This window comes from Bos mutus, chromosome 5 (assembly GCF_027580195.1).
Source record: "Bos mutus isolate GX-2022 chromosome 5, NWIPB_WYAK_1.1, whole genome shotgun sequence".
In the NCBI taxonomy this organism is placed as follows: domain Eukaryota; kingdom Metazoa; phylum Chordata; class Mammalia; order Artiodactyla; family Bovidae; genus Bos; species Bos mutus.
In genome coordinates this window covers 108936432-108960187 of record NC_091621.1, presented here as the reverse complement: position 1 = coordinate 108960187, position 23756 = coordinate 108936432, and the positions used below count along the sequence as shown (strand labels likewise).

At 40.3% G+C, this 23756-nt stretch overlaps 1 protein-coding gene across 1 annotated transcript in view; it reads right to left on the bottom strand.

Moving 5' to 3' along the window:
- The window catches only part of ENTHD1 (ENTH domain containing 1), an 86459-nt gene that overhangs the window by 51753 nt on the left and 10950 nt on the right, over positions 1-23756 (bottom strand). Inside the window, exons 2-3 of the mRNA XM_005899454.2 lie at positions 18157-18399; positions 3377-3492 (exon numbers count right to left, since the gene is read on the bottom strand). Of these exons, the coding sequence (XP_005899516.1) occupies positions 3377-3492; positions 18157-18399 (359 nt within the window). The remainder of the gene's footprint in view (positions 1-3376; positions 3493-18156; positions 18400-23756) is intronic.

The window sequence follows — 23756 nt, the reverse complement described above, 5'->3', positions numbered from 1 at the left end:
AACAATAATGATAAGAATTTAAAGACTGATATTAAAAAAAAAACCCAGTAGGTGACATTTTATGTCTTTGTGAGACTCCATAGCATATAAGATTATTCAAGTCTATTCTCTCCCTTAAAAGCCAGCAGCAGCAAATAAACTGATGGCAAATTTTAAAATCATTTTGACTTAACCTCATAACTTTGAAAATAACCTATAGATTTTCAATCTGTGGGCTACTTTGCAATTAAGATACAGTGGAATTTTAATCCTATGCACTTTTCTGAGCTACTAGAAAATCAGGTAAATCCGATACCTAGTGGCTAGGGGGAAAAGGCTGGGAACAGAAGACTAGGAAATAGTTCCAACCCCCCTCATAAGACCTCCGGCAAAACCCTGAATGAAGCACTCAGAGCAGGAGGCCGAACAAGCCTCTATCACAGGAAAAGAGGGGAAGGGCACTAACATTGACTGTCTCCTCATTCATGCACTTCATTTTTCATTAACACAAAGTGGGCAACTGAAGATTCAATAATAGACCAGAAAAGTCTCCAAAGCTCTAGAAACGGACCTTTCTTTCTAGTAGGAGAAATACATAAAACAGAAAAACGAACGAATGAGACGATTTCATAGGGCCTTGACTGGAACAGATTTCCAGTCAAAATGGTTCTACTTGCTCATACTGCAGGGCTATGTGTTCTCCAAACGCAGAGCAATGGAGGAGAAAAGAGGAAAGTGTGAGAATTAAAGGCATCATCATGCTAAAGGACAAGACGAACGTCTTCACAGATGAGAGCACGAATGCAAACACATGACAGTGAGGAGGTTGAAGCTGTGGATCTCTGAGTGAAAAAAAAAAAGAGAGAGAAAGAGAGAGAGAAAAAACCAGAGGGTCAGTTCCAGAGGGGTAAATACAGATTTAAAATGATCACCGAGGACAGGAGTGCTGAACATGGGCTGCCTGCTTAAAATGATGCCTGGGCATTGGGCTCCCCTACTTACAAAGGAACCTGAAATAATTAACCTGGCATCAGTCACGGCCTTGGACTCTGGCTTCTCAAAGTATTACACAAATGGGTTCGAGAGGACACAGACTAAACTTCACCAGCAACTGAGCCACAGTATCCCTTGGTCTGGAGACTGGATCTGGATTATCTCTGACATGAGCGAAAGAAAGGGGCTGTCCTCTGAAGGGAGTGCCTCCAGTGAGTGCAGAAACCCTGAGCAGGTGAGAACAATCCGTGGGACTGAGCAGGCAGGCTTGAGAAGACACTTCTTCACCCTTCCTCTTCCAATCCCCTGGGGCAGGTGGTTTACCACTGAAGGAGTGCCTTCCTCTAAAGCTGCTTCTTGGGGTGCTAAAGATACAGACCTAATCCGAGGCACTGATCCTCAGAATGAGCAATGATTAACTCTGGTATTCTTGGACAGAGAGGGGAGGGGAAGGACGTGTTCTCCACCCTGCAGTCCACTTCTCCCCCATCTCACTTAAGCTAACAGAGCTGACACGGACTAAGGTCTGACCTCTACCAGTCCTAGACAAAGCAGCCATAATCTCGAGGGGTAAACAGTCATTTGAGGACCAAAACGATTTTAAAAAAACACTGAATTACAGGTTTTGTCAAAGTATAGATATTAGAAAAGATGGACCAAGAACTTAAAGTTAGTATACAAACTAAATAAATAAAGGGATAAGCAATATGCAACAGGAATAAACACAATAAAAAAGGATGAAATAGAAACATTAAATATCAAATGTAAAAACAGAACGTGGAAACAGAGAACACAGTCAGGATAAACAGTGGAATGGATTTGCCAAGAACAAATATCAAACTGGAAGATCACATTGAGAAACTCTAGATGAAGAAAAAAGAAAACATTAAATAGAGTCTATAAAGAAAACTGAAGAGATATGAAGGTAGAAATGGAATTACTAATATTCAGATAAGAAGAGCTCAAGAAAGAGAGAAAAATTAAAATGAACAGTAGGAAATATCTGAATCAGAGATAACTGTCTCAGAATTAAATAGAGGTGAGAGATTGTCCATTGGAGAGTCTCGCAGGGTGAGAAAGAAGAGAGATAAGGAAAATCTACACTTAAACACTTAGAGTAAAATTTCAGTCTTTTCAACAATGGTGTTGAAACAATTGGATATCAGTAGAGAAAAAAAGTTTTTTTTTTTTTTAATCTCAACTATACTTCACACCTTACACAAAAATTAAATCAAAACAGATCAGAGATCTAAATGTAAAACATGAAACTATAAAGCGTTTAGAAGAAAACAGAGGAGAAAACCTACATGATCTTGGGATAGACAAAGAGTTCTAAGATACAATACCAAAAGCACGGTCCATAAAGTAAAAAATTGATAACCTGGACTTCACTAAAATTTAAAACTGTTGCTGGAAAGCTGGGTGAAGTGTACCTGGGCCTCTGTACTATTTCTGCAACATCCTAAAGTCTATAATTATTTCACAATAAAAAATGTTTACACGAATAGAGGAAGATGGACTGTTTGATAAATTCAATATTATTTATCCATGAGTGCATGCTCTGTCGCTTAGTCATGTCTGACTCTGCAGCTCCATGGACTGTAGCCTGCCAACCTCCTCTGTCCATGGGATTTTCCAGGCAAGAATACTGAAGTGGGTTGCCATTTCCTCCTCCAGAGGATCTTCCCAATCCAGGGATCAAACCTGTGTCTCCTGCATTGGCAGGCGGATTCTTTACAAGACAGCCACCTGGGAAGCCCTTGCTTACCCACAGGGGGTGCAAATAAAATAAAATAAGACCCCTATCTTAACACTATATAGTAAAATTCTAGAGTGCATAAAGTGCTTCCCTTGTGGCTCAGCTGGTAAAGAATCCGCCTGCCAGGCAGGAGACCTGGGTTCGATCTTTGGGTTGGGAAGATCCCCTGGGGAAGGGAAAGGCTACTCACTCCAGTATTCTGGTCTAGACAATTCCATGCACTATGAAGTCCATGGGAGTCACAAAGAGTCAGACACAACTGAGCAACTTTCACTTTCATTTAGAAGAAAAAATAAGAGACTTTTCTTATATTAGGATAAAAAATTTTTTTCTTAAGATTTTTTAAGACACAAAGTATAAAGGAAAACTTTGTTAATAAAATTTTGAATAACAGAAGGTATCAAAAGCAAAGTTAAAGGAAGATAGTTTCTCTTCCCTGAAGCTCGAAAAAGAAAGAAAACAAAATTTCCCTTCAGGGCTCCAGAAAGAAATGCAGCCCTGTAGACACCTGGATTCTAGTCCAGTGATCCCTGGGTCAGACTTCTAACCTACAGGACTGTCAAATGCCACTTTTGTGTTGACTTAAGGCACTAAGCTTCTGGGAACTTGTTAGAGCAGCAATAGGAAACCACGGTGACGACTCACCTCTGTCGATTGCCAAGCATTAATCTTGATGGGTGTTTCCTGGGACAAGACAGTTCCACTGGGCACCTCCATGTCTTGACACTGCTCTTGTTTCTGTCCTGCCTTGGAAGTGTTTTCTGTCAACAACATAAAGCTAAGATTTTACTTTGACAAAAAAGTAGTCATGTTTTCACACTGGCTCACAATTTTTCAGTTAATCACTTCTGACGATCCATTTTGTCTACAAAACATTATGCGCCAGTGGTAACCAATGAGTATTAATCATTTAATATATCCCTTTATCATAACTGACAAGTTTGGACAGATTTTAAAAATACAACTTCAATTCTAGCCCTTTCTCCCATCAATGATTCTATTTTACAGCTTTATTATTTGAATCACTTAAAAAATAAGGTATAATATAGAAAACAGAGTTTGAAAATGTGAAAATTACTCAAATGAAATTCTAGCAAAGCAGGAGTAACATCTATAATTATTTTAATACTTAAAAGAACTTTATTACTATGGTGTGAATTTCATGTGTTCTAGGCAAAAGTAATCAGAAATATACAGGTTTTTTGAGAAAAAGAAACTTTAAACAAATTTTTTATTTGAAAAATTTAAAGAAAAAGAACATGCCAATGAAGATAAGCTATTTTTGTTTATATCTATTTGCTGAATTTAATGATTTTTGTAGTCAGTATCACTTTCCTTCCTATGTTAAGTACTATGTAAATGAGAGTATTAGAATCAACTATATCCCAGCATGTTATTGGGCACCACAAAAAGTCTAAGAATCTATCTTCAAAGTAGTATACACACTTCAGGGGGTATTTAAAGACTTCCCAAGGGTTAGGTGGGCATCAGTTCAGTTCAGTTCAGTCGCTCAGTCGTGTCCGACTCTTTGCGACCCCAGCACGCCAGGCCTCCCTGTCCATCACCAACTCCTGGAGTTCACCCAGACTCACGTCCATTGAATCAGTGATGCCATCCAGCCATCTCATCCTCTGTCGTCCCCTTCTCCTCCTGCCCCCAATCCCTCCCAGCATCAGAGCCTTTTCCAATGAGTCAACTCTTCACATGAGGTGGCCTAAGTACTGGAGTTTCAGCTTCAGCATCATTCCTTCCAAAGAAATCCCAGGGCTGATCTCCTTCAGAATGGACTGGTTGGAGCTCCTTGCAGTCCAAGGGACTCTCAAGAGTCTTCTCCAACACCACAGTTCAAAACCATCAATTCTTCGGCGCTCAGCCTTCTTCACAGTCCAACTCTCACATCCATACATGACCACAGGAAAAACCATAGCCTTGACTAGATGGGCCTTTGTTAGCAAAGTAATGTCTCTGCTTTTGAATATGCTATCTAGGTTGGTCATAACTTTCCTTCCAAGGAGTAAGCGTCTTTTATTTTCATGGCTGCAGTCACCATCTGCAGTGATTTTGGAGCCCAGAAAAATGAAGTCTGACACTGTTTCCACTGTTTCCTCATCTATTTCCCATGAAGTGATGGGACCGGATGCCATGACCTTCGTTTTCTGAATGCTGAGCTTTAAGCCAACTTTTTCATTCTCCACTTTCACTTTCATCAAGAGGCTTTTTAGTTCCTCTTCATTTAGACAGCTATAAAGGATGTAACTTTCAGATCCGCAAGTTTTGTATATATTCTTACCAAAAACTGACCTGCCTGAGAATGCAGCTATGCAGAAGCATCTGGCTAGTTCTTTTCCTCCTCCTTTCATAATCAATTTTCTCCCACTTTACAAAGAAAGACATTTTCTTCACCCACCTAATTATGGAGCATCTTCCCTTCAGCTACAAGAATAAGAATCTCCGAGGCACCAAACAATAGTAAAAAAGACTGGTGTAGGGAAGCTTCTTTTCTTCAAGGCATGAAAAACCCAAAGCACAGCTTCAAAGTTTGTCCCGTCTTACACGTATTTCTTTCTCTCAGAAAGCATGGCATAAGTCACGGGCCTTTGGGGCCACACCAGGATGTGTGGTACTCAGATGTATCACAGTATGGAGAAGCAGGACAGTGTCCTCTTGCTTCCCACCCCCTGGTACTGTCAAAGAATGCGTCATTCCTGGGGAAGAGTCCCAGAAGAGAAGAGCAAAGAAATCATCGGGCATAGAAGCACCTCATTCCACCAGCGCAACACACTCAGGGCAAGCCTTTGTGGTGGTGGTGGTGTCGTCACTAAGCCGTGTCTGACTCATATGACCCCATGGACTGGAGCCTGCCAGGCTCTTCTGTCCATAGGATTCTCCAGGCAAGAATACTGGGGTGGCTTCCCATTTCCTTCTCCAGAGGATCTTCCCGACCCAGGGATCAAACCTGGATCTCCTGCATTGCAGTCAGAATCTTTACCGATTGAGCTATGAGGGAAGCCCTAAGAGGAGTTCCCCCAATGCAACACACTTGCGCAAGGCTTTGTGCCTTAGCTTTGAGAGTGTTAATACAACCAGAGTGATGGCTGTTTCCATGTGTATTTAAATAAAGTAAAATGTTTTCCTGAAAGGAAGTTTAAATCTGATTTGACTGGTTGTTTTGACAATGAGGACCAGCTTTGTAAACTAGGTAAATATGATAAATATTTTCCAGTAATTGAATGAAACAAACCTGCAGTTCTGAAGATTTGATGAAAATTCATTTAAAGCATATGACACACAAAAAGAATCATTTCTCAGAAACATTTGTGTTGACAGGTACATTGCAATTAGTGTTTTTATTTTTCCCACACATTCTGAGTATATTGGGTTAACTTAATGTGTAACCAGTATAATTGATAGTCATTTGATACATTTTAGCGAAAGTTTTTTGGTATTATTCCCAGAAATTGAGAACATAAATTGCTCCCAGTGACTGTTTAACAAGTCTTTTCCTAAGTAGGCTGTTTCCAATCCTTTGCTTTCAACAATGAAGAAAGACCTAATCATGTTAACAGTTGACAAGTGATGGAAAACATTTTTATAATAAATCACTGTATAATTCTGGGCATATTACTTGGAAAGAAATCATAGAATTGATTGACACTGCTATAATAAAACACCTTCTATTCCCACCGACAATTTTATGTGAACAAGTCTTCTCAGCATTTACATCTATAAAAATGTAAAACAGAAACAGAATTTTCATTGAACCTTGTTTATTTCAAGCAATAAGTAATGTTCACATGTGGTAAATGAACAGTTTCATGTAGTTCATAAAAAACATGTCCTTCCAATAAAATTTTATTCTTTATGTTTAATAAGTATTTATAAAAATGTATAATACATTTATGTGGTTGTGATTGATTGTGTACTAAAAATAATTACAATGATAAGTCAATCTAAAGGGACTATTTTGCCACTTAAAGCCTCTGGTTGCAGACAATTTAGAAAAATAATCACAATTTATATACATATTTCACGTAGAGAAGGCTTTCAAGCATAAGCATACTTTCTGTTAGGAAAAATTCTGTGAGATGTGAAAGAGAAATATGACTTCAAGGAGAAAAGAGAATGATACAAAATTTCTAACAAAGAAGACCATGCATTTTTAAAAATGAACGATTACAGATATCAATCACAATAGTATCTATATTCCTTTGCTGCTGCTAAGTCGCTTCAGTCGTGTCCGACTCTGTGTGACCCCATAGATGGCAGCCCACCAGGCTCCCCCGTCCCTGGGATTCTCCAGGCAAGAACACTGGAGTGGGCTGCCATTTCCTTCTCCAATGCATGAAAGTGAAAAGTGAAAGTGAAGTCACTCAGTCCTGTCCGACTCTTAGCGACCCTATGGACTGCAGCCCACCAGGCTCCTCCATCCATGGGATTTTCCAGGCAAGAGTACTGGAGTGGGGTGCCATTGTCTATATTCCTTTAGATGCTCTTAAAAAACTCATGAAACACTTCTGATTGTTTTCTTGTCTTTAAAGTCAATATTTTGAATTATATCCTTTGCATTTGCTATAGCTAAGACAGAATTTCACATGTCAATTAAAAATATTTAAGGGGGAACATAATTTTTCAAAATCATTTTAAGAGTTATACAAGAAAAATAGCCTGATTTTTGCCTTCAAAATGTTTACAGACTGACTAGTGAGGTAAGTCTAAAATACGGACTTATAGGAAACAATTAGAGGAAAACAATTACAGGCAAAACTTTCTGAAAATAACTTTCATTGGAAAAGACCCTGATGGTGGGAAAGATTGAGGGCAAGAGGAGAAGGGGACAACAGAGGATGAGATGGTTGGATGGCATCACTGACTTGGGGGACATTACTTTGAGCAAACGCAGGGAGATAGTGAAGGACAGGGAAGTCTGGCGTGCTGCAGTGCACGAGGTCACAAAGAGTCAGACACGACTCAGGGACTGAACAACAACAATGAATAGATATTCTAAGGAAAAAATAATCAGTGTGCCCCAGAGTAATCAGAAAGAGCCTCAAACTGGAAGGAAAATTTGAACAAGGCTTTGATGGACAGCTAGGATTCTGATAAATATAGAGGAGAAATGATTCCAAGCAGAAGGAACTCCATAGGCAAAAGGAGCAAGTACGGTATAAGCCAAAGATGCTGAAGAACACAAATTTTGCATTTATGGCTCTAACTTTTCATTTTCTTATAACTTTATCCAAAAATTAATAATTAAAATGAGCTTATTTTGGACTTAGAGATTCTATAACTAATCCTGGCAAACAGCAGTAATTTGAGGTTTAGATCATCTATGGACTTTTCAAGTGATTTAATGAAGATCTATACTATCAGTCTTTGAGCATTCAGCAACTTATTATCCTTGAAATGATATGGACTTAAGTTTCAGACATCCCAGAAGTTGTTGTAGTTCAGTTGCTCAGTTGTGACCAACTCTTTGCAATCCCATGGACTGCAGCATGCCAGGCTTCTCTGTCCTTCACTGTCTCCCAGAGTTTGCTCAAACTCATGTTCACTGAGTCAGTGATGTCATCCAACCATCTCATCCTATGTCACCCCCTTCTCCTCCTGCCCTCAATCTATCCCAGCATCAGGGTCTTTTCCAATGAGTTGGTTCTTTGTATTAGGTGGCCAAAGTATTGGAGCTTTAGCTTCAACATCAGGCCTTCCAGTGAATAGTCAGGGTTGATTTCCTTTGATCTCCTAGCAAGCAGTTCAAGGGACTCTCAAGAGTCTTCTCCATCACCGCAATTTGAAAGCATCAATTCTTTGGTGGCACTCAGCCTTCTTTATGGTCCAGCTCTCACATCTGTACATGACTACTTTAAAAACCATAGCTTTGACTATACAGACTTTGTCGGCAAAGGGATGTCTCTGCTTTTTAACATGCTATCTAGGTTTGTCCTAAGTTTTCTTCCAAGGAGCAAGTGTCTTTTAATTTTGCGGCTGCAGTCACCATCCACAGTGATTTTGGAGCCCAAGAAAATAAAATCTGTCACTGTTTCCACTTTTTCCCCATCATTATTTCCCACGAAGTGATGAACGTTCATTTTTGAACGTTGAGTTTTAAGCCAGCTTTTTCACTCTCCTCCTTCACTTTCATCAAGAGGCTCTTTAGCTCCTCTGCAGTTTCTGCCATTAGAGTAATATCATTTGCATATCTGAGGTTGTTGGTATTTTCTCCTGGCAATTTTGATTCCAGCTTGTGTGTCTTCCAGCCCAGTATTTCACATGATGTACTCTGCATATAAGTTAAGTAAGCAGCATGTCAAAATACAGCCTTGACATACTCCTTGCATGTATATTAAATAATCTTATGGGGCAAGAAGGCAGGCAGAATACAGTGAGCCTACAGAAATCCATTTAGATTTTTTTTTTTAGTATCAGCACAACATTGCCAGTGAAGTGTGTTTAATTAAATTAGGTGATTACACAACATTGCTTTCTGGGTTTTCACAATCAAGTAGAGGGGGAGAACACACAGCACACATTTAGCTCCCTAGTGGAAATGAAGTACCTTGTATATCACAAGCTATTTATCAATTGAGACTGTGAAGTCACAGCCAAGGAGGACCAGTATGTGAATGAGAAACCTCAAAGGAAAAAGTCAAGATGTTGCAGGAAGTGATGCTATTGAGTCATTCAAAGATGAGCGCTTAGATACCGAGGCTGTAGTTACTTGGCAGAAACAATCTAGAGAGAAGCTACAGATCTCATTGAGCCTGTATCACTCAGATAATAACACAAAGCAGAACTGGTGAAGCTTGTGATACTTCTCAGATAAGGTATCAAACTGATGTTCAAACTATCAGACAGTAACAACGCCACTGCGCATTTTGGAGTTGAAATGCTCCGTGAGTGCACAAATTGTTCTATGTATTATTTAGCATTAATAGACACTTTGGCTATGTATTAATAGTGTCCTTTTAGGTGTAATTGAAGTAAACTAAGTCACGTACCTAACAAACTTAACTTTAAAAAATATGATTTAATTATTATTAGCATTTTTGGCTGTGGTGGGTTTTTGTTGCTGCTCACGGGCTTCCTCTAGTTGTGGTGAGCAAGGGCTACTCTTTGATGCAGCACTCTGGCTTCTCACTGCGGTGGCTTCTCTTGTTGCAGAGCACAGGCTGTAGGTGTGAAGGCTTCAGTGGCTCCAGTGCGGAGGCTCAGTAGTTGTGGCTGGTGGGCTCTGGAGCACTGGCTCAGTAGTTGTGGCACATGGGCTAAGTTACTCCTTGGCATGTGGGATCTTCCTGGACCAGGGATTGAACCTGTGTCCTCTGCATTGCAAGGCAGATTCTTAACCACTGGACCACCAGGGGAGCCCCCAAAATTAACTTTTAAAAATGAACAAGTGCATCAATCATAGAAAATGAAGAACTGATAAGGTTTCAAAGCCTCATGGTGATTAAGATTATCACGAGTTTGGAACCTTAACAATTTTAATATCATGGAGCAGACTGATAGAAAAGATGCAAGAATAGTACAAAGACTTCTCATCCAGAGCCGCCAATTGTTAACATTTTGCTTTATAATTCTTTCCTCGTTTATGTACATATCATTGTCCTATATCCTAAGTCTCGAGGCAAAGTCACTGCTGTAGGTTGGGTTCCCCAGGAAACAAGACTTTGAGACTCAGATTTGTATGAGGGAGATTCATTAGGAAACACTCTCAGAAACCACATCTAGAGTAGGGAAGGAGGCAGGCCTGGGCCAAGGGAGAAACTGAACTGCAGTGCGCTTGCAACAGAGCTCTTGGCCAATCCTCCTGGGAGCTCTGGGGCTGGAACAGCCCTTCACAGTTGTCCTGCCTTGAAGCAAGGTGGCTGGCCCATATCCACAAGTCATTGAAAGTAGGTTCTTTTAGGGATGGGGCAGAACTTTAGGCAGAAAGGTTTTCTTCAGTTGTAGGGAGTTTGAAGAGAACTCAGCCGAGACCCCTCTTGCGCCAGCTCCCCCAGCAGCTGACGGAATAAGTGCCTTGATTTTGAAGCAGGAATCTGGGAAACACCACAGCATCCACTACAGACACCACCTCTGTGATTTCACTTTACTACTATATTTACTCAGGACAAATGCTTCAGAGGGACAGTTTCTAGAAGCCACCTACACTGCTTATCACTACATCTTCAAACCTCCCATGTGGAGCAGTGGTAAACTGCTATCTGCCAACGCAGGAGATGCAGGTTCAGTTCCCGGATAGGGAAGATCCACTGGAGTATGAAATGGCAACCCACTCCAGTATTCTTGCCTGGGAAGTATCACGGACAGAGGGGCCTGGCAGGCTACAGTCCAGGGGAATCACAAAGAGCTGGACACAACTGAGTGGCTGAGCGTGCACATCTTCAAGCCAGAAAGGGTGCATCAAATCCTTCTCAATCTTGGAACCTGTCCGACTTTTTCTTCTAACACCAGCAAGAGCAGGGTGCCCTAACCCCTGCTCTGTTAGGAACAGGCTGCACAGCAGGAGGTGAGCAAGCTAGTGAAGCTTTAGCTGCCACTCCCCGTTGCTCTCCATCACCCACTACTGCCTGAACCATCCCCTCCCCATGGAAAACTGCCTTCCACAGAACTGGTCCCTGGTGCCAAAAAGGTGGGGGATCATTGAGTGAGAGAAAATTCTGCTTATAAGGGGTTCATGTGATTAGATTAAGCCCACCTGAATACTCCCTTTTTTGACATATAATGTAACATAATCATGGGAGTGATAATTCATCATAATTCACAGGTTATCCTTACATTCAAAAGAGGGGGTTCAATAAAGGTAAGGGTCATTGAGGTCTATTCACAGAATTCTGCCTACCACAGTAGTCAAATTTACAAATACTTTAAAAAACAGTATTTAATAGTTTGCTCTTTTCTTGGTTTAAGAAATCCTTCCCTATTCCAATGTGGAAAAGATATTCTATATTTTCTTCTAAACATTCTGAAGTTTTGCTTTTTCACCTTTAAGTCCTTAATTCCTCCAGGATACATTCTTGTGTGGGCTTCCCTGGTGGCTCAGATGGTAAAGAATCTGCCCGAAATGTGAGAGACCTGGGTTTGATCCCTGGGTTCGGGAAGATCCCGTGAAGAAGGGAATGGAAACCCACTCCAGTATTCTTGCCTGGAGAATCCCATGGACAAAGGAGCCTGGTGGGGTACAGTGCATGGGGTTGCATAGAGTCAGACAGGACTGAGTGACTAACATACACACACCTACACACACACACACATACACACATTCTTGTGCACAATATGAGACAGAGACCTAATTTCACTTTTCCCAGCATGGATAAATGAATATCCTGGTACTGTTAAGCAGTTCATCCTCCCCCCACCATGTGAAACACCACCTCTGTCATACGCTAAGATAACACAGTTGTACAGGCTTGTTTTCAGGGCTCTATCGTTGGCTCCACTGGCCAAGCACCTATCCCTGCATCACTACCACACTGCCATGATCAGAGCTCTTTGTTCTTGTGATCTAGAAAGGCAAGCCCTCCATCTTATTCTTCTTCAGGAACATTTTGGATGTGCCTGACCTTTTGCTCCTTTCGGATGAGTTCTGGAATTAGCTGATCAAACTCCATGTTTAAAATCCTTTGGGGACTTTGATTTTAAATGTAGTCAATCAGTGATTCTCAACTTGGGGCAATTTTTGTCCCCAAGAGACATCTGACCACATCTGCAGACATTTCTGGTTCTCACAAAGGGAAGGGGTGTGAGATAATAGCATCTAGTGGGTATAGGCCAGAGATAAGCCTCAGCAACCTACATTGCACAGGGCGGTCCCCACATCAAAGCGTTATCTGGCTTAAAATGTCAATAGTACCAGGCTTTAGAAACCCTCCACTAAATTTGTGCAATTTGGAGACAACTGATACTTACTATTTTTTAGACTTGCAATAAAAAATACATATATATATTTCATTATTTAATTAAGTTTTTAGAAGATCCTTGGAGACTTCCCATACCTCTGGTGAGTCCAGAAATGTCTCAGTATATCATTTCTAGTCTTTAATTATTGTGCAATAAATGAGTTTCTTGGAGCTCCTCATAAGTGTTATTACCAGAAGCAGACCTGAAATATCGTCAGTGAAACTTAGCATTAGCACAATTCCATTTTTATAAAAAGTTTCTCTCTAGTTATTCATCTTCATACGTATTTGTATGGATGGATGGTTAGCAAGATGCCTAGAATTTACATTCATCTGGTATCAATTATGGCTATTTCTGAGTGATTGGATTGGAAGTGATTGATGCTTTACAGTGGGTATATTTTTTTTTTTACAAGAATAAGGTGGTTTTTCTGAAACAAAAGAAGAAAAATAATAGGACTAGAAGCAAATATTCTAAGATGTGAATAGTGGTTGGTTTAGGGTGGTAGAGGTATAAGATGCTATTTCTTTTTTGTATATTTATTTTTAAATTTTAAAAAAATCACTGCTTAAACATTCATCAGTGTAAATGTCTTAGTAGCAATCACACTTGAACCACACACTCTGCAGCTGAGACTGTGATAAAGCCACCAAATATGGCTCTACATCAACTCTCCATAAATATAAAGTTCACTGTGGGAAAATGCTGGTGGTTTTTCTGTTTTTGATGCATGTCCTGTTTGTTTATCTTTGTGGTGGGTCCCCACTGCTCCGCACGGGCCTTCTCTCGTGGCAGCAAGTGGGGGCCACTCCCCAGCCGTGGTGCGTGGGCTTCTCACTGCAGGGACTTCTCTTGCTATGGAGCACGGCCTCTAGGCACACAGGCTTCAGTAACTGTGGTGTACGAGCTCAGGACTTGTGGTTCGCAGGCTCTAGAGCACAGGCTCAGTGGCTGTGGCACACAGGCTTAGTTGCAAGACGTGGAATCTTCCCAAACCAGGGATCGAACCTGTGTCCCTTGCATCGGCAGGCAGACTCTATCCACTGTGACAGCAGGGAAGTCCAACATGGGTGTTTTTGCTCATTAAAGTATGACAGCTGCTTTGAATTCTAACTTTTGGTTCAACAGGAATCGTGCAATTTTTAGGGAAATATTTCCATGATGTGAAATGTTATTACATTTAACACAGGCCAGAGCAATCCTTCTCTGATACAGGTAAAGTCCCACTGCAAAGAATAGTACCGCTAAAGAGCTCTTTATAGAAGACCTGATGATCCACAGAGGTAATGCTTTGCTGGTCTAGCTGTAAGCAATGTCTCCGGTGATAGTTTTTATAATTACTACCTCTGAGGAAAGGCCCTAACTCTGATGCTTACAGCTCATAAAAGCTGAGTTATCACTGTGCTTTATACAGCTTTCTGTCTTGCCATCAAGCAGCACTTATCCTTCAGCTCATCTCTTCCTTCAAACAACAAAATCATCTAAATAAAAAATACCCAAGCTATCCACCAGAATTAAAACATGAGGAAAACATCCAGGAATAGGAAAAAAGGAGTAGAAGCAGCGATGTGTGTATAACACCTTCTCTAAAGTATCTTTTTTCCCTTGCTAATTCACCACAAAGAAGTGAGGCACAGCTGTTTCAGCTCAAGATCCTAAAGCCAGGGTATCAGATTTCTAGCAATGCATTCAATTTTACATTTCATTATAACTAAATAATTCAGAAGCATCTTTAAATTCCTTCTGATGGAAATTTACCCTTATGAAACTACAACTTGCCTTCATTTTCTCTGACTCAAATGTTAGAGTCATTTTCAATTTCTGTCTTTCTTCTCCAATATATCATCTATGTATCCATTCCCTCTCTATATTCTGTCTTTAAACATTACCTTTTCCTCATTTCAATAACCTTTGAGCGGGTCCTAGATTCAAACAACTGTCTTCTAGAAAGCTTCCCTCCAATTTGTAGCTCCTTCATTTCTACACAAAGCAATAAGAATTATCTTCCACCAACAGCTGTTTTCAGTAATAAGAAAGCTAAGTTCTGTGACTAAGCTGAACGTCCCTTCTGTTCTCCAAGGCCTACTATGGATCCTTCTTGCTAGTTGTATCAAACAAATTTCCAAATACTGCTAATAAACTGTATTTATAAACGGTGCAGAGTACTCTCAACTATCTGCCCACATTTTTCTACGTATTAAAATTTATATTTTCTGTTCCATTTAATCTGACAACCATGTATTACCATGATTAGTTCATTTCTTGTATTCTTTCCCACTATGGTAGGGACTATTTGTTGTCCCCTATATTTATTCTCTCTTTCTTCCTTAACAACAGATTTTCTTTCATTTGGGCACATGCTGCTGTTATATAAAGACTACATTTCTTAGCCTTTCTTGAAGCTAGGAGCGTCCATGTAACTAAGTGCTAAACAATAAGAGTACATAAGCCAAAACGTTACAGGCAATTTCCATAAACGTCCTTAAGGGAAGGGGCATTCATATTTTCAACGCTTCCTCCTTCCTGCTGGCTAGAAGGCAGAGGTAATGGCTGGAGGCAAGCAGCCATTGTGGATCATAAAGTGGAAGTTACACGGTGAGTTTGGTGGAACAAGAAAAGAGCCCTGACATCATGAAGAGCCATACTGGTCCTAGAATACCTAGTTCTGGACTATTTTTAGAAGAGAGAAGTTCTTACTATGCTTACACCACTACCAGTTCTGTGGCCCTAATACTGTCACTCACGGGTGCCCCTGATTTTAACTGATCCACACATCTCCAAGTTTTTATTTGCTGTTTTTCCTGTCCTATTAATAATGCCTCCTAATAAACTTTCTTATCTTCCCCAGGCCCAGCCGAATTAACAGTTTTTTTTTCTTCTTTTAAAATACAGTTTCATCATATAAATGGTAGTTTATAGAATATAGAAATCAGGGACTTCACTGGTAATGGTTAAGACTCCAAGCCTCCAATGCACGGGGCATGGGTTTCTTCCATGATTGAAAAAAAAAAAAAAAATACAGTTTCAGATTCAAATGCCTACATGGATATGGTTAGTATTGCTAAGCTTACTTAATCCAGTTTCTCTTTTTTGAACACAAACATGCACTTCTATATATCCCCTTTGTATGTATACGATATACAGTGATGGTAAATGAAATGTTAAAATCATGTAACAGATTCTTTAACAAACTTACTACAGCTTTATATGTAAAAATTCATTATTCACTTTAAATCTTCGCTACAAATGCACCTCAGCGATGCTGCCATCCACCAAAACTCCTTTGAACATCTTTTTTTTTAATCGGACTGAAAGTCCATCACCGGATATAACCTCTGTGAGAGCAGAAATACACCCGATTTGTTTACCAGGCCTAGCCAACAGTGTCTGGCACATAGTAGCCAGGTACTCAATACATGTTTGTAGTATGAAAAAAATGAATTGTAGCAAAACTTCTTCATTTGCAGGTAGACTGATTTTTTTTAATAGTCAAAAGGTATTCAGAGCTCAGTCTAGTTGAATAACAAGCTATCATAAAGCTGGGAAGTATCATTTTGGGTTTAAAAAAAGCAGTGACTGTAAGGCAATAAGCTAGATTTTCATATATGAATCACGAAAATGGCTCAGAGCTGAGCTACTTCTGCAGCAGTTTAGGGATTCATCTCATGAGTTGACGGTGAAGGGTGCCAAGCTTTCTCCCATCTCAGAGCATCTGCACCACTGTTTCCTCTGCCCAAAGATCCCAGATATACCTAGACAGTTCCCTCACTTCATTCAGGTCTCTGTTTACATCTCTGCCTCCTCCAAAAGAACCCCCCTCACTACCTGACCTAAAATAAAGCCATTCCTGTCCCTCTCTGCCCTGTCACTGCTTCCCTTTGCTTTACAGGACTTGACACTATCTGACACAGTATTTTACATCTGTTTTATTTAAGTGTGTTTAATATTTATCTCTGGCACTAGAATATTTGCTACATGATGAGAGGGGCTTTGTTTTATTCGCTGCTTTCACTCCAAAGTTCTGCTAGATATCCAAATTTCAAATTATAAATTTAATAAATATATTTATAATGAAAGAAAGGAAGAGGAAAGCAAATGGAAGAAGGAAGAACAAAAATGATAACAGAGAAGTAGCGAAAGAGATGCAGAAACTCTAGGTGAGTCATAATTGGTTATTTTACTCTGATACTTCATTTTAGGTATCAGTTTGAATTTAAGGCTTCTATGAGAAAATTTCAGAATGTGTCTCTTTCAAGATTTGTTTCAAAGGACCAGGTCCCCAAAGAAAGAGGTTCCAGTACTTTTTAGAAGTATTTGGTTGGTATTTATTAATACTATTATAATTACAATGCCCACCTCTCTTACTATCTCTCAACTGCCCAGTCCACACCAGTGCAAATGGAGTGAACATTTGAGGACTCTTGACTTGTCAGAATAGTATTATACTTTAACGATTTTTAGCAGGATCGTTTTGTATTGGCATTAATATTAACATTTAAAATTTTTAATATTTAACTGACACCTGGAATGTCTATCTTTCAATATCTTGCTTAATATGGTTACATGATAAAGCTGGGAGGCAGGCATTTGAAGATGCTTTCAACTATGTGCTCCTACATGTATGTAACATACATGTAACATACATATATATATGTAACATAACATATGTGTATGTTACTCCTACTATGCCCCTCACTATGGCACAAAGTGTGTAGCTGCTTTCAAGGGCCAGTTACCTAAGTCACATTTCATTAATATTTTTGCTTCTTCAAACTGTCCATTCTTTACACACAATTTATGAACAGGGTTTATACTGGAGAAGTTAGAGCCAAATGACATTCCTTTGTTGTTGTCTAGTCGCTAAGTTGTGTCCGAGTCTTTTTGACCACGTGGACTGTAGCCCGCCAGGCTCATCTGTCTGTGGGATTTCCCTTTGTGTTTCAGCAAATTCAGTAGAAAAGATAACTGCCTTTCTGATTTCTATTAAAACATTATAAATAAGTGCCTTCTTTTCTAAGAAGGACTACTTTTCAGTGGTCCAGATTTAACGTTTTAGGTAAAGGAAAGTGTTATATAACACAGGGAACTTTCCTAGAAGAGTTTTACAGCATTCTCAGAATTTGGAGGCACATTTTTTAATGTCAATGTCCTGATTTGGAGGTTCAAAGAATGCAAATGTGTGCACACCCAGACCCCTAGTCTCCGAACACACTTCTCCTTCATCTCCAGTTATGATTAACATCTTAAAACTCAATCCGGATGCCAAATAGGGTAGTACTAGTTTAATACCTTTAAAGCTCAAAAACATTTTATTTGCATCCCAGATAACTGCATTCAGAAAAAGTCATAAAATTATCTACTGAACAGTATCCTTCATCACTGTTGTCTACATTATGATGTCTAATGTAGTAACAATACTACTAACATAGCATTAATACTTCAGTACTAAAACCCAATGTTTTCTACTTTTTAATTGTTCTTAAATGATATCTATTGCACTTTAGGCCAATGCCCATTATACGCACTTTTATTATGTAGCCGTGCAACCTTAAGAAGCTTATTCTTCTTCTCTGAAACAGGAATTTCTGGTGTGGGGGCAGAAGCGCACGCTGTTGGTGAGTTACCCGCACCAGGTAATCTTTTAGGAAATGTCATAGAGTAGGAGGTACGCCGTCTAGTCCGACACGCCACTTCCCTCTCTCTATGCAGCAACTGTTCGTCCATCAGCAACGTTATAACTTGTTTTGACTTTTCCCGGATATAATAACCTGAAAAATACATTAATTGGCTTAGAAAATTTTAATTAAGGCTACCATAGAATTTTATTCTAAGAAAAAATAAGCAAAGTTGTAAAAACCTTTAGCAAATGTAGAGGGAAATCCAAATTTCATCAGAATTGTCAATGACTATACTCTTATTCTTACACTTTGAGAAGTAAGCATATGATGAAATCACATCATGCACTGGCATTACATTTTTCAATGGCATTTTAAATATGCCATTGAATTTCTCTTCTGAAAGCACTACGTTATTTATTTCGTTTTTCAAAGTGGCATTGAGCACCACCTAATACTGTACTATATAGGCGTCTGTTTACTTGTTTATTAGTTTCTCACCTGGAATACAAGCTCCATGAGGGTAGAGACTCTTTAGTGTCTAGAAGATGATTGGCACACAGTAAGTGAAAGTAAAAGTCGCTCAGTCGTGTCCGACTCTTTGCGACCCCATGGACTATACAGTCCATGGAATTCTCCAGGCCAGAATACTGGAGTGGGTAGCCTTTCCCTTCTCCAGGGGATCTTCTGAACCCAGGGATCGAACCCAGGTCTCCTGCATTGCAGGTGGATTCTTCACCAGCTGAGCCACAAGGGAAGCCAAAGAATACTGCGGTGGGTAGCCTAACCCTTTCTCCCACAGATCTTCCCGACCCAGAAATCGAACTGGGGTCTCCTGCATTGCAGGCGGATTCATTACCAACTGAGCCATCAGGGAAGCCCATAGTAAATACTTAATGAATATTTACTGAGTGAATGAATCAATAAAGGAGAAAATTACCAAAAAGTCTCCATTTTCTTCTTGATGCAGTGCAAATGGAGCCAACAGATGAAAAATACTGGTTGCAATTTACAACTTAGCTGCCTGAGAAAGTTATTTGGCCTGAAATAATTTCTTAGAACCTTCCTAATTGGAAAAGGTTAGAACTACAAATTATGGGGCAGATGTGGAACATTCTACTCAGAGTCTGCATGGATGGGTGGCTTTGAGGAGAGCTGCAATAGTTCAAAGGGAGAACCAGGTGCCTTGAGCAGAATGTCAAATACAAGGATGAGGGGCTTCCCCCCACAGCCTCAGGCCTCCTTCCTGAGGAGCAGTCTGCAGCATCAGGACAGTGAGGCCACAACACTTCACAGAAAATTGGGAAGAAATCATCCCAAAGTGAACTTCCCATTCAAGGATGCCCACTGCCCTAGCCACCTCCCATCATCCCCTAGGTACTGGAGGGTAGGAACCTGGATGTTTAAAAGGATCAGAGTTGAAACTGAAAAGATTCAAGAACCCAATAAACCTGCTTCAATGATGAGGTAAATAATAACAATAGTAATAAGATGGCATCTACTTACTTCTTACCAATACATTTCTGAAAAGGATGAATATATAGTACTAAAATATAATGGGCTTCCCTGGTGGCTCAGTGGTAAAGAATCTGTATGCCAATGCAGGAGACATGGGTTTGATCTCTGGGTTGGGAAGATCCTCTGGAGAAGGAAGTGGCAACCCATTCCAGTATTCTTGCCTGGGAAACCCCATGGACAGAGGAGCCTGGAGGGCTACAGTCCATGGGGTCGCAGAGAGTCAGACACGATTTAGCACCTAAACAACAACAACAAACTAAAACAGGATAGTGCTGAAACAGTTAGGCAGCAACTACTCTGTGTTTGGAAAAAGGGAGAATAGTGAAGGGGACTGAAGAGGGGGAGAGAGGAGGGAAGGAGAGGGAGACAGAGAGACAAAGAGAGGACAGGGGAGGAGAGAGAAAACAGATTCTCTGAGATAGGAAATTAAACTACGTAACAGATCAACAGCCAGATACTACATAAGACACATCAAGATGGAAAGCTTGTTAGTTGAGGTGAAGGTTGAAACAAAAACAAAGCTATATACCATTTCATTGGGAATCTTCTGGTCATTAGTGACAGAACCTCAATTTGAACTGCTTGTGGGAAAATCAGGGGTTGCAACTGGGCTACAGATACAAATGAAGCAGAGACTAGCAAACTGCCAGCACCCTCGCCCAACCACCTCTGCTTCCCTCTGTGACGCCTTTTCTCTTCTCACAGGTCCGCTTCTTCAATCTGGATGTGGAAAAGGCCACAGACAGCTCCATACTCACACCTCAGACTGTGTCACCTGAGAAGTCTCCTTCTTCATTATTCAAATTTGAAAATTCCAGGAGAATCACACTGAGTGGCCCAGCTTGAAAGTCACCTACCCGTCACTATGGCCAGAGAGTAGGATGCTACCATTGGCAACCCTCATTAGAAAGACACAGTGGATTAAAATGCGTGAAATAATGCCGTCTGCAGCAACACTGACGGACCTAGAGACTGTCATACTAAGCGCAGCCAGTCAGACAGAGAAGGAGAAACACCATATGGCATCCCTTATACATGGAATCTAAAGTAAATGATACGAATGAACTTGTGAAACAGACACAGACTTAAGAAAATTATGGTTGCTGGGCTGTGGTAGGGGAGAGGATGGGGGAAGGGATAGTTAGGGAGTTTGGGATGGACATGTACACACTGTAACATTTAAAATGGATAACCAACAAGGACCTAATGTATAGCTCATGGAACTCTGCTCAATGGTATGTGGCAACGTGGATGAGAGGAGGGTTTGTATATGTATGGCTGAGTCCTTTTACTGTTCATCTGGAACTATCAAAACACTGTTTGTTAATTGGCTTTACCCCAATACAAAATAAGAAGTTTAAAAAAAATTTCTTAAATTTTGTACCCATATGAAATGATGGACGCTCACTAAACTTATGGTGGTAATCATTTAATAATGTATGTAAGTATGCTGTATATCTTAAACTTAAACAGTGCTACTGGCAGGCGGGTTCTTAACCACTAATGCCACCTCGGAAGTCCCATATGTCAAATACATCTCAAGAAAACTAGAAAAAAATTTTTTTAAAAAGACACAGTGGGGTGAGAGGAGGATCAACAGGATAGAAAAATGAACGAGGAAAAAGCCAGTATGAACAATCCTCCCAAACTCAAAGGATGAGAACATGCAAGTCTCTAGATTAACTATGCAACAGGTAATTCTCGAGGATGTTAACTTACGCAGTCGTTTAACCGTTTCCTGTATACTTTAAGTTTCAGGAAATATTCTAAGTAGTGGGGGCACCGGTGAGGAAAAGACAGACAAGATCCCTTACAAAGATAATTTCAGATAAAAATTCATGTTTTACAGGAAATGAAGAAGAGAGATGTGCTAACATCAATTCAGGGTGCGGTCAAGGAAAGTCTTACTGAGGAAGTTACATATCAGCTGAGGCTTAAACAGCAAGAAAAAGCCAGCTGCATAGACCTGCACAGGGAGAGCTCCTGGCAGAAGGAACAACCCAGATTTCGCTTCTTCAGGAAAGCCTCCTACTGAGAGATAACAACCCCTTTCCGCCTCACCCTACACGTACCTCAGGACCTCACTGGTCACATTAGGCCCCCCTTCACATACTCACTGGAGAAGAAAATGGCAACCCACTCCAGTACTCTTGCCTGGAAAATTCCATGGACGGAGGAGCCTGATAGGCTCCAGTCCATGGGGTCATAGAGTCGGACACAACTGAGTGACTTCACTCACTTTCACTTTCACACACTCACAGCACCAATACCTGTCTTTCAGAGGCTTCCACGGTTTGTAACTGTCTGTGTGATAAATGTCTTTTTCTTCTATTAGAGTACAATATCCATGAAGGCCAAAACTATCCTTGTTCTCTTAAGAGAAACTTAAGAAACATTTGCATGTTTCACAAGCTGGAATCAAGATTGCTGGGAGAAATATCAAAAACCTCAGATATGCAGATGACACCACCCAAATGGCAGAAATCGAAGAGGAACTGAAGAGCCTCTTGATGAAGGTGAAAGAGGAGAGTGAAAAAGCTGACTTGAACCTCAACATTCAAAAAACTAAGATTGTGGTATCCAGTCCCATCACTTGATGGCATATGTTGTTCAGTTGCTCAGTCATGTCCAACTCTTTACAACCTCGTGGACTGCAGGCTTTACCCACTGAGTCACAGGGAAGCCCAATTTATATGGTAAAAGAAATCAAATAGTCGTTGCCTCTAGGAAAAAGGGAGGCTTGACTGGAAAGGGTAATAAAGGGACTTTCTGGGATGATGGAAATGTTCTTTATTTTAAGTGGGTGATGGATATGTTTATCAACATTTGCCAAACTGTACACTTAAGATCTATGTGTTTTAAAGTACGTAAGTTACATCTCAATAAAGCATTGTTAGCATTAAAAATATACTTTAAAAATAATTTATAGTAAAGAAATGGAAAATATTATTAAAGGAGTCAGTTATCACTTTTACAGTTTTTATATTCCTAAAAGAAAGTCAATTGCTATAAATTTGCTGAAAGTATAAATACATAAAGGTATTAATCATCCATTCACCAAATACCTATTGGGTGATCCTACACCCACCCAGGCATCATACTAAGTACTAGGAACACTATTATTGCCCTTAAGAAATTCAAGTTTGGGGAACTTCCCTGGTTGCTCAGTGGTTAAGGACCCATCTTCCAATGCAGGGTATGCGGGTTTGATCCCTAGTCAGGGAACTATGACCCCACGTGCCGTGGGGCAACTGAGCCCGCGCGCCACAACTACTGGAGCCCACGTGCTGCAACGAAGATCCCAAGAACCACAATTAAGACCCAACACACCAAAAATAAGGAAATAAATATTTTTTAAAAAAAGAAGAGAAATTCAAGTTTTGTAAGGGATACAGACACGGATATCACTGTACTCTGACAGAGGTATACAGACACTGTGGACATAAAGGAGAGGATGGTCCACTCTCTCTGAGGATGTCAAGCAGATTCAGGACTCTTGACTCAACTATGGAAACAAGGCATCTTCTCTGATGAGTCTGAGCCTTACCTGTAATGGGCCCTAAATCAAAGATAAAAGAAAACTGGCCAGTCACGCTAGCTATATCAAGTTACTTGCCCAAATTAGTTACACTTGAGTGAAGCATTTTCTGTTTTAATTGGAGGATAACTGCTTTACAATATTGTGTTGGTCTCTGCCATACATCAACATGAATCAGCCATAGGAGTACATATGTCCCCTCCCCCTTGAATCTCCCTCCCACTTCCCACTCCATCCCACCGCTCTAGGTTGTCACAGAACACCAGATTTGAGCTTCCTGCGAGTGAAGGACTTTTTAAGCCATGAGAGCTGCAAGGGGTACATTTCTTATACCATCTTTGAATGGTATAAGATAAATAACCATAAATGGTATAAGATAAATAACTCTGAAACATGCAAAAAAGGATAAACTGCTCAGCTCCTGCTCCAGATTAGTGAACAGAGCTAGTTCAGT